This window comes from Ziziphus jujuba, chromosome 2 (genome assembly GCF_031755915.1).
Source record: "Ziziphus jujuba cultivar Dongzao chromosome 2, ASM3175591v1".
Lineage (NCBI taxonomy): Eukaryota > Viridiplantae > Streptophyta > Magnoliopsida > Rosales > Rhamnaceae > Ziziphus > Ziziphus jujuba.
The window spans coordinates 25,364,240-25,380,374 of record NC_083380.1 but is presented as its reverse complement, the minus strand read 5'-3'; the positions used below and the strand labels follow the sequence as shown (position 1 = coordinate 25,380,374).

The window sequence follows — 16,135 nt, the reverse complement described above, 5'->3', positions numbered from 1 at the left end:
CCCTAACACTGTTAAGTGCATAACGTGTAACAGTCTCAGGGTTCTTTGACACTAACTCATAACAGTAGACAGGTAACTTAGCAAAATTCTCCTCTGGAGATCCCCTAACACTGTTAAGTGCATACTCTTTACCTCTCCATGCTTTGTTGTAGCTTATATTCACCCCATATTTCTGCAAAAAATCATGTTGAATATCTTTGGGTTTGTAAACACGTGCAATACCTTCATATTTAGATTTGATACATTGCCCGATATCCCGGCTACTGGCTTGCTTGTGTTCTCGATGCACGATATCTAACGAGCAACTGTGTACATTATCAAAAATTCTCACAACAAACATTTCTCCATTTTTAAATGTGGTTGCGCGTAGTCGCCATTTACAAGTATTTTCCAAGCATACAACCTCATACCGTTGTGTAGTTGACCGTGTCACCTTGAACTCCTTATTTTCTCGCATGCAATAGATACTCAGTTTATTCTGTAGGTCACGTTTGTTGCGAAATAATTGTCCAACTACTATGCTCTCACAGCCAATGAACTTTGACGAAAATATGGCCATAGAACCACTTCTGTTGCTCGATGATATGTGGTCATTTGTAGCACGATGAACCCTAACATCATCAACTCCTTCATTGTTCATTTCAAGATGCATATCATTATCATTGTCCGGCAACTCATGATCAAAATCTACATCATTATGATCAACATCATCCCCTGCTGCATTGTAATTCTCATCATGATCAATATGATGCAACTGCTCATACTCCTCGTCGTTAGGAAACCGTTCAGCATAGTCACCTCCAACATCAACTCCTTCGTGGATGTTAAATGATGTCCAGGCCCCACAAACATCAACTTGATCTCTAAATTGAGTTTCTTGAACCATAATTTCCTGAGATGTAGCCTGAATAGGTTCAGTACCGGAAGCTTGTGGTAGACGAGCGCCAATTGGAGGACAAGAAAAAGAATGAAGATTACTCCCACTATCCGAAGCAAATGTTGTTTGATGAACATTTCTACATACATGTTCAACTTTCGAAATCACCTCAACACACAATGGAGGCCGCATCATTGTCATCCCTCCATTCCTCACTTCTTGAAGAAAGCATTTCACATCCCTATCACATCGTATTTCTGTAGGATCCAACTTTTCTGCACATCGTCCATATATCCATTTTAGCTTTAGCAAATATTCATTTCGATCTATCTCAATAGAATTGAAAATCTCATCCTCTAACTCTGATTTTGTGCATCTCTTGCCGACGGAAACCATTACATTTTTACCATTTCGATATTCCCAATCACCACTATCATTTTGTACCAATGTTCCATTGTATAAAACCGCAATTACAATGTCATCATCTTCCATTTTACTACAAAATTAAATGAATAACGTTAAACTAAATCAATAAATATATAAAATTTTGAATAATACTAAACAAACATATTAACTGTATTAAAAAAGTTGATTCTATTTTTTTTTGGGCCAAATATAGCTTTTTCCTACTGGCGGAAAATTGGCAGAAAACTGGCGGAAAATTGGCGGAAAACTGGCGGAAAATTGGCGGAAAATTGGCGGAAAACTGGTGGAAAACTGGTGGAAAATTGGCGAAAAATTGGCGGAAATTTTGCGAAAACTGACAAACTGGAGGAAATTGGCGGAAGTTCATCTTTTTCGCCAAATTTCCTCCGTTTTTACTGTTTTTCGTGATTTTTCAGTTTTACACAAAATTTCTCCCATTTTCAAACCATATGCCACCTAAGTATCTTTAAAATCACATATAACATCTCATAAATTAATTTCTTGCATACCCATATCAAATAAAAAGCTTAAAAAACCCTAAACTAATAAAACTTACAAGAAAAAAGAGAAAGAGAAAAAACAAAAAAAACACATATTTCCTTACTTTCATCTAATAAGAAAAAAGATAAAATTTTTACCTGATTTTAGTTTGAGATATGAGAAAATACAAAAAAATGAGAGTGAGAGGCGATGAGATGCAAAGAGTGACCTTAGAGAAACCCCACGAACGGCTGTGTAGAAACCCCATGAACTGCTGTGTAGAGGAAGAAAGGAAAGGGTAAAAAAAAAACCTTTTGCGTAATTTTCAATTTTATCAAGGGTATTTTTGTCCCAAGGTGGCTAGTTTTTTTAAAAAAAAAAATTTTTGCTATTTTTCTAAAATGGAGTTGTAAGGTGGCTATTTATCGAAAAAACCCCGGCAATATAATACAAGCGAGGTTAACACACTGTACCAAACGTTCACTAAATCAAAATATCCGTGTCAATATGCAATTGTATAGCATACATCATAACAAGTTCATTGTTTACTGTAGATAATTTTCTTTAAAAAATAAGTAACAAAGGTTTATTGTTATATGATAAAATAACCATTCATAAAATGCATAATTGTAATTAATAGATGTTTTAATCAAATCTTTATAAATATTTATGTAAAAAATGAATTTACTGTATGAGAGAAAAGAAATTAAATTTCTTGGCAAACAACTAACCCATTAAAATTGAAAAAATAAACAAAAGAGAAAAGAGAAAAAGCTCTTGAACAGTAATTATTATTCAATATATCACTACAAGAAATTATCACATTGAACTTAAAATAATGTTGACAATTTTAATTAAATAAGTCAAAATTTTAAACTTATTAAATTAGAATTTGTTAGCTATATTTCTAATTCAAACTAAAACTAAGTGAAACATATAATAAAATAAAATAAAAATGCACGTAAAAAGGCAATATTAATTGTTGACTGCTAGAGATATTATATTGAGTGGATTGTGGGCCTTTATATATATATATATATATATATGTATATATATATTTAATTGATATATGTAAGGTTCAAAAAATTGATATCGATGGAAATATTAAGAGTTTAAAATACAAAAATTTTCATAAAAATATCTGAAAATATCGAATATCGATCAAAAGTTATAAAAAATGATGCAAATTTATTTTAAAAAATGAAAATTTTTATTGAAACTTTAGAATTAGCTTATTCAATCAATCATTTATCAAATTGATTATAAAACTTTCTAAAATATTGAATGGATGTTATATTTTTCTTAGTGAATTGATTTATAATAAGTATTAATTACCATAAATGAATTACTATTAATAAAAATATATCAAAAAATACATATATGATAAAATTATTTATTAACTAAAATATATAAAACAATTATTATAATTATGTTGTAGTTCATAAATGTCATCTTAATATCACATAAAACTTCTGGATGGTTAAAAATCATCGATTTCCTCCTCATTTTGATTTTGAGATGTGAAATGTGAAAAGTAGTTATGAAAATATGTATTTCCCTAATAATTTTGCATATAATTGTTAATATACCAACCATATGGATCTTGCATTATTGGTTGACTATGTGCATAACTACTACTCTTTGATGGTTAAGTTTGAGATGGTACCCATGAGTTGCTTCTTGATGACATTTCATAAATATCCATTGAATAAAGGTTATGAAAATGACTTCCAACCCTCATAGAAATCGAATCTTCTTCTTGTTGTGACATCTTATTCTTTTCCAACAGAATCGAATCCTTGGCCTGTATCTCTACTTCCATGATCTTCATCTTGTGTTGCATGTGTGTGATATTGTTCACCAGTAAATAGGCTTAATCCAGCTTCTTGACTTGATGATTCCCTTTGGCCACTACCTTTTCTAACTTCTAATTCAGATAATTTATTGAAGTTATCTTCATCATTACTGAAGTTAGAGTACTATTAAAAGTCTCCAATTGTGAATGTGTACCACCTGATGGAGCTGAAGCACTAATAGGTCTAGTTTGCTCTCTCATAAGCTTTTGAAATGAATCGCTACTATTAGAATTTACTTCTTCAGCAATCAATTTTTGAACATTTATTCCTTCTTTTTCAGCTTGTTGGACAATCTTTAGATCAGGATTCCCTTCATGATCATCTAAATGAACATCACTAATCCATTGGTACATTTCGTTGCCCTCTTCATCATCATCTTCCATTATAGTTTCAAATATTATTGTTGGATCCAAGTCTTGATGATTTTCTTTTTCAACTTCCATATCCCTCAACTTGAGTTTCATATTATAATAACAATAGACTAGTTCTGCTTATATCACTAAATTTCTAAAAAGCAATTAAAGGGTAAAAAAATTATCAATGAAGTTAATTTGATAAATATTTTTACTAAATATCAATAATATTTATGAATTTTTTCAAAAAACAAATTTCCATGGATATTTTCAAAATTTCAATGGAAATTATAGATTTTTTAACCAAATCTTTAAGGATTTGATGTGGATATTTTACGAAAATTTCCATGGAAATTTTGGTGAAATTTCAGCAATTTCGATAGATATTATGGAAGTTTTATCTATTTCCATTTCAAACCTAAATTTTATTTCGACTACTTCCAAAAATAGAAATATCGAAGAAATATCGGATATTTTAAACCTTGGATATATGAACCATATGATTAAGAAAAGAAGGATTTTATTTCTAAAAAAATTGACTATATATTAAAATAATTTAAAAGTAAAAACAAAAAACAAAAAAAAAAAAAGAGGGGGGGGCATAATGCCTCCTGAACCATAGCTAGATTTATTGGTATTTGTAGTTTGTTTACATTAATGTTTCATTAATTTTAATTAATGATGGTTAAAATTTATTAAATATATCAATTAACTTCAACTATTGAAGAAGAAAAAAAGTAATACAATCCAATTTAAGTTGTGTTTAATTTTTTTTTATGTTTTTTTTCTCTCATTATATTGATAGTGAATAGAGATATTTAATTATTATCAACCAACACTAACAAACCACTAAAATAAATAAACTATACACAATCTAAAAGAAAAAAATAAAAAATAAAATATAAACTTTTATTAAATGTGATCAATTTATTTGGTTTTTATCATTACCAGTTGGTTAATTTTTATTTTTTTTTAAAGAATAAACATAAATAATTACAACAAAAACAAAAGGTATTAATAAAAATGAAGAAAAAAAGGCCTATAAAATTAGCAAGATTCGCATACGAAAATTAGAGACACTACAATTGAAGTTTTTTTTCCTTACAGATATATATATATATATTTTTTTTTTTCTTAACCATTTTTCCTTAGATATTCAAAAACTAAAATTTAGGTGAAAAAAAAAAAAGGAGCTACTTATACATACATACATAGAAGTGTGTATTATTATTATTATTGTAAATGAGATCTATCTTTTTATAATAATTAGATTTCATAATGTGATAAGGTTCAGTCCATTTTTATGGAATCCAATGGTCATAACTGAAAGACCTTGCTTAAAAAATAACAAATAGTCATAATATTTGGCTAAAAGCCTATGCTTCTCTCTTTCTTTAGTTAATTTATTTATTAGCATCCATTTCCGTACTATGCTTAGCATGTATAACTATAATAGATGTTTTAAAAAATAATTTATAACAATTAATTATGTTTAAAAATTTATTTAAAAATTTTATTATCAATAAGTATATTTAGATTTGTTTTTTTTTTTAATCTATACTATAAAAGTTTGATAAGAGCTATAAATTTGACATCTTCATATAATATTATACAATCATGAAAATCAAATTTAAAAATATTTACCAATATAATTTTCTCTATATATAGAACTTTTTTATCTTTTTTTTTTTTCATTTATGGAATTTGAGTTAAAATTCAAATACATTTATAAAATTTCATTCAAATTCAAATGTACAGAAATAATATTTTCCATCTATGAATTTAAATTCAAATTTAAATATATATTTCATTTCTTACAAATAATTAATTTTCATATATTGAATACCCAGAATGTAATTTAATAAATTATTAATTATTATTATTTATCCTATTTACCTTATAAGGTAAATTTATGGAATTCAATTAAGAAATATTTATCTATTTAATTTTTTAATCTATAAAATCCAATTCAAATTTAAATTCAAATGTATTTATATAATTTAATTCAAATTCAAATGTATTCATATAATATTTTCTATCTATGGAATTTAAATGTATTTTTTTATTCTTTGCAAATAATTAATGTTCCTATGTTTATAATTTAATTATATTTATTATTTTGTTTTTATTATTATTATTATAACCTAATTAACAATAATTTGGATTTAAAAAGAGGTATATATATATATATATATACATAACATACATTTACAATTTCACTACCATATGTGTTGGCTCGTATGTTATGATATAAATCAGCATCGCTTTATATATAACTTATGAAGTGTTGTATATATTTTATTTTAATATTACATATAATTTGATTATAATATATATTTAATGTGTATGACAATATTTATTATAGTAAAATTTTATATAAATTTATATTTATTATTTTTTTAAAATTTATTTCTAAACAAAAATTGATTTTATATATATTTAGATATAACCATAAAAGGTAAAAAAAAAATTATATTTTAATCAATTATCTAGTATTATAATAATAAAAATATATTTTTAAATACAACGAATAAAGATAAAAAAAAATTATACTTTTAAATAGCTGTTCTATTTAGTACTGATTAATATTTTGATAGAATCATAAATAATAAAAAAAGATATAATTTATTGAATCATATAATAATTAGTTATATGCACCATAAATAACTTTTTTATATAATTTATATATATATATATATATATATATGATCCGTGCATGCTTGGTTGATTTCATTACATTTGTTGAATGAAATTATATATAATTAAACTTATCTAATAGATCCATAATTAATATATATATATGTTCTTCATTTTTCAATAATTAGGAGCCCGAGGAAGATAAAGTGTAACAGTAGATATTAAAGAGAAAAAAATAATAATGCTAGAAAGAGGTTGATAGGTTTATTTAAAAGCTAAAACAACAAAAACAAATATTATTTTTCAAATATGTACAATAATTATATTAACCAACCACAAAAATAAAAATATTGTCTGCCTCAAGAAACTATCTTGTAATTTATACTAACTAAAATAAAACTATTTTTTTATTTCAATACCAAAAAAGAAAAAAAAATTAATAACTAAGATAGAAATATAAGCGAATAAAAACTAAAAAATATTGAGTACCAAAATTTTAAATAACCGGAAGATGTCACTTACTAATTTATACCAAATGTATTTGATTTATTTGATAAATAAAATAAAATCAAATATTTTGTTTATTTTAAAGTTATTACCATATATCATTTTATCAATTGATTGAGAGTTATTATGCATAACAAATATTATAATTCCATGACACTAATAATGTACCCTTTTTAAATTATATAATATAATATAATTTTATAATTTAATAATAAAAATATATATTAATTGGTAATAAAATAAAATAAAATAAATTGTTTTGAAAATAAATTTTATTATGCTATATTTAACAATTATTATTTATGATATTACATTTTTATGTCTAAATGAAAATATATCTTTATTAATTTCCATATACTTATATTTATATATGTAAAAATATATAAAATTTGTTTAATTAAGAAAACTATATATATATATATATATACATACTAATACATTTTACTTATTTGACTTATTTGATAAATAAAATAAAATCAACTATTTTTTTATTTTAAATTTATTTCAAAATTATTACCATATGTCATTATTTGGATATAATCATAAAAATTAAAATAATAAATAAATAAAAAAAATATTCATAGAGGGAATTTGAAAAATAAAGTATATTAATGCACATGCTTCTAGAAGTTTTTAGAAATATTGTGGAATATATATGTGATTTTTATTAGTATTATTATTGTTATTTTTCCGCATGACAGCATCTCTTTTCGTTGTGATGTTGCTAGCCCAAATCCGGCCCAAACAAGGCCCAATTAGCTATGAAATGGAGAGGGCTAGAACAACGGTCACAAATTCAAATTAAACCCGACACTCTTTCATGTGGAGAGCACTGTAGTCAGTCTCTGTAGTTTCTTCTGCTGGAAAAATGTGTAATTCGCTCTTTCTCTTTTCGAATTTAATCAAATCCTCCTCCCCTAGTTACTCATCTCCATGGCCTATTCAGACGAATATTTTTTCTGTTTTAACAAAAACGTCGACCTTCTTGAATCTTGATTCAGTTTCAATAAAGAGGAAGACATCCTTGGACGTTGACTTGGCTGCGTTAAACAAAACAAAACCAAAGATTGAAGAATGTGAAAATGGTATGTGGAACGTTTTTCTATTTTTATCTTCAAATTAAATATATATATATATATATATATATTTTCTGATTTGCAACATATTTTTACAGAATAAGTTTATGTTAAAAAGAAGGTCACGCTTAATAGTTAAGCATGCAAAAATGCGAATTAACTTTGTTTAGTGTATACTTTATTGCCAAAAAATAAATAAAAGTTTTCTGAGTGTCTAAGGAATCCAATTCTATATCTATCAACGGTCATAACAGAAAAAAAAAAAAAAAAATCGTATTTTATTTTGAAGAGCAGAAAATTTCTAACGGTAAAAAAAAAAATTGAACTTGAAATGTCAACGGTAAAATAATTTGAATTTAAACACTTTGATTCCCTTAGGTATATAAGTTTAACCAATCGGGAAGAAAAAAAAAAAAAAAAATCTACTTTGCCTTTCCTTTTCAATTTATTCAGATCATCTCCCCCATCGCTTGGAGATGAATTTTTTGTCGTGTTTTAATTTTCCGAAGAAACCCTTTCAGCTCTTTGTTGATCCAGTTTCAATGTGTCAATGAAACGACGAACAACAAGAAGAAGATAGGGTCAGCAGCTCAGATTTCTGGGATTGTATTTAACTTCAGGGTTGTTTCTCATACACGTCGGTGATCAGTGAAGTCTCTATCTTTCTGTATCATTTAAGCTCCAGCAATTCATTGCTCACGCTGTCTTCCAGGTCTCTTTTCCATGCCAATTTCCCCTTCTGTATGATTGAGTGTGTTTATGTGTAGCTGTATGTGGGCTGGAATTTTTGTTTTGTTTTTTTTTTTTTTTTCTTGTGGACGTTAGGGTTTTGTGAATCTGAAAATGTTGCTGTTTGATGATTGAATGCCTTTCGAATTTAATGGCAATATTGTTTTTTTTCTTTGTTTTAGTTTTTTTTTTCATTTGGGGACATAATTTGGGAAATAGGGTTTGATGAAAGTCAGATTTTAGATTCATTTTGTTAATGTTAGCACTTAAATCATAATCAAGACCATATGAGATTGTCAAAAAAGTTCGAAGAAACAAGAAATGGCAATGTAGATAGATATATATATATATATATATACTAGTATGACAAAGATGATGGTACGTTGTTTGTGTTTAGCATTTTACTATTCCTGTTCTATAGTCTTATTGTCTATGGTGTCTGGTCCTGTTAGCCTACTCATAATTTTTACTGTAAGCTTTCTTCTTTCTCTAAATATTGGAACCCTTTTTGCAGCTCATTTATTGTTAAATCATTTTCTGAAACCATTTTTTTGTTGAATGGTATACTTTCTCGCCTTGATTGAGAAATATGCTTCCTTAGGGAGATATTCTGCAGAATCTGCAAGACTTTCCAGAGATGCAGTGTAAACTAATTATGTAATTCTTGTGAGCTTGGCCAATATTGTATTGTGTAATTAATGTTTACTCAAACAGGAATCTATGTGATTGATCATTTGCGGGGATCTTAAACCGTTACACATGATATTAAGTCAGAGAGATCGCCATTGAAAAATTCTACAAAGGTTAAATGACTCTTGGAGTCAAATATGCGAGGTAATTACTTCAGTGGCTTAAATATTGACACATTGAACATTAACCCTCATCTTGTACTTTCTTTATGTTTGTTTCAGACCTTATTGAAATTTATGCAATGTTTGACTAATCACAGATTTCATGCAGCTTTTACTCTGAGGAGGAAAGATTACAAGCGAAGTGATGGAGTTTTAAAATTTTTCTCACCGATTATGTTATGGACGAAATTTACTTCAAGCCAGAAAAAGTCTGATGGATCTTTTTTTATGCATCCACGGATTATTACAAGGTGTGTATATAATAACTCTTTTTAGAGGTTTCAAGAAATATATGGTACCATTCACATTGCATACTTTTGATTGGAACTTGCACACCGGCCGTTTATTTCAACTAGGAGTCAAAGATTTTCTGGGTTATTTTCCCAAGTATTGTTGTGATGATGGGACTGTAAATGAGAGACACATTGTAATTGGGAAATCTTTCAAAAGTCAGCCTTAGGATACAAGTGTAGAATGCACTGGTAGTTTACCAAAATCTAATGTAGCATAACATAATCTGCTTTCTCATCCCATTGCCAAATGTTTGCCAGATGTATCTTTGGCTTTAGTACAAATATAAACTTCTTTGCTTAGAATCGATCTCTATTAGTTGCTAAACTTCTTTATATTTTCTTTTCTTCCTATTTGAATCTGACATTATATATAAATATATATATATATATATTTTCCCCTTTTCAATTACAGGCTGACATTATATATATATATATATTTTTTTTTTTTCCCTTTTCAATTACCCTTCAAACGTATTTTATCAAAAAATCGATAATAATATGGTACAAAAATACAAGGCTGTTAAATATCAAGAGGCTCAGACATTTTCTATTCATTTAAATTAATTTCGTCTTATTTGCTTAGATTCAAATATTGTAAAAATGATTACCTAATTATTGATTGGGCCTTTGATTCTCTTGGAACTGATGTAAGGATCATGTGAGTCAACTTTGTCTTGGTATCTATCGGGTTGACCACGACATTCACTAAATCGTCTTTTACTTTAATTGCAATACCCCACTTATTTGCCAACCCCAACCCAAACTTTTTGATCTCCCAATCGACGACCACATCTCCCACTCCGTGTATAGACGCACGGAAAGAAGCCTCGGTGACATTGCTACAAACAGAGGACCACTCCTCCCCAAACAAATATTTCAAATTTAATTTCACGTCCGCTATGAAGACGTGATCACATCGATAAATATCCCGCCCTCCAACTGTTGATAATGGATATGGTATCCGATAAGGACCATGAAGATGGTCATCACTGTTCACGTTGGTTTTGAAGTTGATTTCTAATAAGATGTAAGGCCAAGATCCATTCAACATAAAAACAATGGAAAAAAGAAATCCGAAGAAGGGATCATGAATAGAAAACCAATTAGGAGGAAGCTGGATATGGAGTGAGTTCCCATCGTCAGTTTGATGGCTGAACCACTCTGGGATTTCATTTCCTGGATACACCGCCTGTAGGACATGGACGACAAATAAATCAAGTCACCCAAAAAATCATCATCCACTTCATATATTATTAGAGCATATATATATATATATATATATACATATATTTATATACAAAGTACAACCAACCTCATGCTTTTTAAAATCATGCTCTTTCATTATTCCTTCAGCTTGTTGAAGATCCCTCCGACTTGATATTGTCTCCAGCGATGAGCAGTTACTTGCATCCAAAATATTTAAACCTGATGGAAGCACTGGTATTGATTTCAATCTCGTACAACCACTCAAATATAATCTTCGGAGATTCAATGGAAGATTTTCTATGCCATCTTTCAGATTCTTACAATGACTCATATTTAACCATTCAAGATTCAAAAGACGCCCAAATGATGAGGGCAACGCTTCTATTGCCGTCCCATACAATGATAAGTCCCTTATATTCAATGGAAGATTTTCTAAGCCGTCTTTCAGATTCTTACAGTAATCCAAATCTAGTTGCTCCAGCTTGTTCAGGTTCTTAAACCATGTAGGAACCCGAACCAAACTTGTAGAAAGACTTATCCATCGAAGATTTATAGGCCCACACAATCTCGTACAATCTCTTATATCCGACCATTCAAGAGATGAACTCATACAATCATCCGAGATTTCTTGAAGCTTTTCCAGGTTTGGGCAATCATAAAGACTCAGATATGTCAGACTACTCATCTTCCAAATGCTTTCCGGTATTGATTTCAATGTCGTGCAATCACTTATAAGCCTTTCAAGAGATGAACTCATACAATCATCCGAGATTTCTGGAAGTATTTCCAGGTTTGGGCAATCATAAAGATTCAGATCTCGCAGACTACTCATCTTCCAAATGCTTTTTGGTATTGATTTCAATCTTGCACAACCTCTTATATTCAACATTTGAAGAGATGAACTCATACAATCATCCGAGATTTCTTGAAGCTTTTCCAGTTTTGGGCAGTCATGAAGATTCAGATATTTCAGAAATCTCATCTTCCAAATGCTTTCCGGCAGAGTTTTAATTCCTGTCCCAACCAACTTTAATTCTGTTATATCCATCGAACTCGAAATATTTTGTACATCTTCCAGATTTCTGCATTCACTCAAATATAAAATTTGGAGATTCAAGGGAAGATTTTCTATGCCATCTTTCAGATTCTTACAATGCCCCAAATGTAAATATTCAAGATTCACAAGCCTCCCAAATGATGAGGGCAATGCTTCTATTGCCGTCCCATACAATGATAACACCCTTATATTCAGTGGAAGATTTTCTAAGCCATCTTTCAAATTCATACAGCAACCCAAATCTAGATGCTCAAGCTTGTTCAGATTCTTAAACCATGAAGGAACTTGAACCAAACTTGTACAACCTTCAATATTTATCCATTGAAGATTTATGGCCCCACACAAATTTTGTATTTGAGTAAGGCCCTCACAATACCCAAGATCGACTTTCATTAAATTCCCAATGGGCTGTCACAGACCAAAAAAAAAAAAAAAAAAAAAAAAAGAGTTAATATTTAAATCCTCTACATATATAATACAATATATATACGTAGTAATTTTCATCAAGATATTCTGATCTTTATAAAGTGGGGATGCATGTCCCACTATATCTGGTGAGTTGTACAATTCAAGGTTATATATCCTACAACATGCATCCAGATTTTATTAGACAAAGTATATCATGACTTAGAGATAAATATATACATATATATAAATTAATTAAGCTAGGGATGATATACCTGGTCTTCATTCCAAGGTAGCTCCACAAGTTGGCTCCCACGCATAATAAGTTCTATAAGATTTTCTGGACTAAAATTTGATGGCAAATGTTTTGAAAGGTATAAATCCCATTGAAAATATCTTAGCTCATCGGAAAGATAATCAATACCTTCTGAAGGAAGATACATTTTATTGTAAGGAGCCCATCCAAAATATTTCTCCCATTGAAAGAAAAATCCATAATGAAATCTAAGAAAGCGTAGATGGTACATGTTTGAGAATGCTGTAAGCCTCACTTTAACATCCTTTCGAACTTCAGACAGGTCCAATAACATGCCTTCCATTGTATAGCTTCCCTGAAAATCAATCCAGTGTGATAGGTTAATTATAACGATACTATATATAAAGGAAATGCATTAACTAGCTAGTATATATACACAAATAAATGTATTAATTAATTTTCACTCACTGTATTTCTCTCCAATACATGGCAAACATCCTTAACCTTCCACAGCCTACTACGATTTCCTGGTTCTTTGTTCTCATCACAAACAATTGCCTGACCCATCTGTCGTATTAAAGAATGCATGGACAATCTGTTGTAATCTTCAATTATTAAGCAATTATCAATGAGATCACTTATTTTTTTTGGTCGCACCACTATGATGTATTATGCTTTCTGCAAACTTTCTATCAACTTCATTGTCATGAAAGCATGCAATGTCAAGAAATACATCCTGGATGGGAGTCAAGCCTTTTTTGTCCTTTTTACCTAATTGATCAAAACTTATTCTCAACACTTGTTCAATTTTTGTGTTTGGCTCTATTTGCAGCTCATCCAATGCACTTTTCCATTCTTCTACACTTTTGGAGCGAAGTGTAGAACCCAAGACCTCAAGACCTAATGGATTGCCACCTGCGTAATCAGCCACACTTTTTGATAAAGCTTCATATCCTTCAAGATCAAAATTATTTTCAAAAGCATGTAAGCGGAAGAGCTTAAGAGCTTCAACATCATTTAACCTTTTAACCTCGTAAACTTCATCTGTCCTTGATTTAAGCAGTTGTGCATTCCTAGTTGTGATAATGATTCTGCTTCCAGCACCAAACCTGTACCCTTTAGGTAGCAATTTATTTAATTGGGATATTGCATCATCCAAATCATCTAAAACTATAAGGACTTTTGTGCGGCAGAGTCTCTCTTGAAGATGAGTTGATTCCAAGCTTGGAATAATTTTATCATGATTGAACAGCTGGGAAAGAAGTTGCTTTCTCAATTTCATTATGCCATGCTTTTCATGTTCTTCTCTAACATTGCGAAGAAAGCAACAACTTTCGAAATAATGAGATAACTTTTGAAATACAGCAAGAGCAAGGGTGGTCTTTCCAATACCGCCCATGCCATAAAGACCTATGGTGCGAACATCCATTGAGTCAATGCATAATAATCCTTCAATTTCCCTGATACGATTTTCAATTCCAATCAAGCCCCGCTTGGAATGATCACAGGTTGATGGGTATCTAGACAACTTCGACAAAATATCCTTAACAATTTCATCTATAAACTCGTATTCGGGCCTAGATAATTAAGAAATCATCAAATGCAAATTGTTAGAAATAGAGGAATATTAGGTGTATAATATTTAAAAGAAATAAATATAAATATAAATGGTTTTAATTTTAACACTATGTATTAGTTATATATCCAGATGATTTAAATTTCTATTCAATATTTTATAGTTGCATTTACCGATTTATTAAAAAGGAAATAGTGCTATCAATTGTTATTTCACTTTTTTAGTAAAGAAAAAAGAATGAAATGAGAAAATATCATCAAATATGGTTAACTAAAATTGATGGATTCCAATATTTATTTCATAAACATTAAACTCCGCTCCTTAGTCTCTTAAAGCTAGCATATGTGATAATTTATAATATACATATTATTAAATAAATATGATATAGAAAGTTACCTTTTATTCTTTGAATCATAACCGCTGAGAGCAGCCACTTCATTGAGAGCATCCCTCCAACGCTGCACCTTGTCCATGTTGTCCTTAAAACGTTGTTCATGTTTACCAAATGATGCTGCAAAACTCTGCTCCTGTTTCCGTACAATGGATGGTTCTATGCCATAAAAAATGGGTATGATGTCATTTCCACCTCTCTTGCATTCGAGTATGCGAAAAACTTCATTTAAACACCATGTGGAAGATGCAAAATCTTTGGAGAAAACAATTATGCAAATCTTAGATTCCTTAATCGCATCCATAATTTCTGATATCTTATGCCCACTTTCAAGGTTTTCATCATCTTTGTATGTGTTGATATGCTTTTGACACAGAGCATTATAAAGATGTCCAGTAAAACCATTGCGGGTGTCCTCGCCCCTGAAACTGAGAAACACCTCATACTTGTCTTGACGAGAAGATGATGAAGCAGCCGTGTCTATAACCTGCAGCAAATCTTAATCCACAAGCAAAAGTAATTATAAATTAGTAACAAATTGAATGGAAACTCGGTAACTACATGTACCTTTGTTGCTCACACCCTTGATCTCCAATGCCGTTTTGCCCTCTCCCATTGTTTCTTCGACAGGTCGCCTACCCACAGCGATACCAAAGCCGTCTTCGTTGCTTGCCTTAAGCGCTTTGTCTTGCTCTCACTCTCTCATTCTGTTTTGGGGCAAAGCAGGGGAAAAAGGAGCTGGAACTTGAAAGCCACGCTAATTTTGTTGGTGATCGAACATAAATAATAATAATTAAAAATAAAAGATCTTATTAGTCAATAGCCAATAATGACTCACTTTAACGTTTCACATTAGAATTTCATTAAAGAAAAGGTTTATTATTAATTATTTGAAAGATTCTTTTCATTGCTTTTCACGTTCCAACAAATAAAAAGAGAGAACGATTTTGTTTTTTCTTTTTTATCCTCCAGCGAAATGAAAAGAAGACTAAACAGCCAGTTAATCAAAAAAATAAAATAACAAGGTATCTTTTAATTTAGTAACACATTAGTTTTTTTTTTTTTTAATATCTTTCTGCATAATTATGTATAGTTTGTTTATTTTAAATGTTAATGAATATTAAAGTTTATTAATCATCTCAATTAACTACAATCCTAA

The 16,135-nt window shown here is 29.5% G+C and overlaps 1 protein-coding gene, 1 long non-coding RNA gene and 1 pseudogene across 3 annotated transcripts; 2 read left to right on the top strand and 1 right to left on the bottom strand.

Annotated features, from left to right (window-relative positions):
- LOC107419173 (uncharacterized) overlaps window positions 1-16,135 on the top strand; it is a 76,185-nt pseudogene that overhangs the window by 34,299 nt on the left and 25,751 nt on the right.
- LOC112491605 (uncharacterized) lies at window positions 8,652-10,477 on the top strand. The gene is made up of 3 exons (XR_003055919.3): window positions 8,652-8,924; window positions 9,656-9,775; window positions 9,902-10,477. It is a non-coding gene; the product is annotated as an uncharacterized LOC112491605 (long non-coding RNA).
- LOC107419168 (disease resistance protein RPV1) lies at window positions 10,528-15,688 on the bottom strand. Of its 2 annotated transcripts, none has more exons than XM_025073450.3 (4): window positions 13,478-13,636; window positions 13,029-13,364; window positions 11,398-12,756; window positions 10,528-11,274 (listed from the first exon to the last, which is right to left on the bottom strand). In XM_025073450.3, the coding sequence occupies exons 1-4, from the start codon at window positions 13,595-13,597 to the stop codon at window positions 10,690-10,692; spliced, it is 2,400 nt and encodes a 799-aa protein (XP_024929218.3). In that variant the 5' UTR covers window positions 13,598-13,636; the 3' UTR covers window positions 10,528-10,689. The 2 variants fall into 2 exon arrangements, 1 of the variants encoding a protein (XP_024929218.3); XR_009635687.1 differs by lacking the exons at window positions 10,528-11,274; window positions 11,398-12,756 and adding exons at window positions 14,982-15,474; window positions 15,544-15,688 and having other exon boundaries at window positions 13,227-13,364; window positions 13,478-14,586.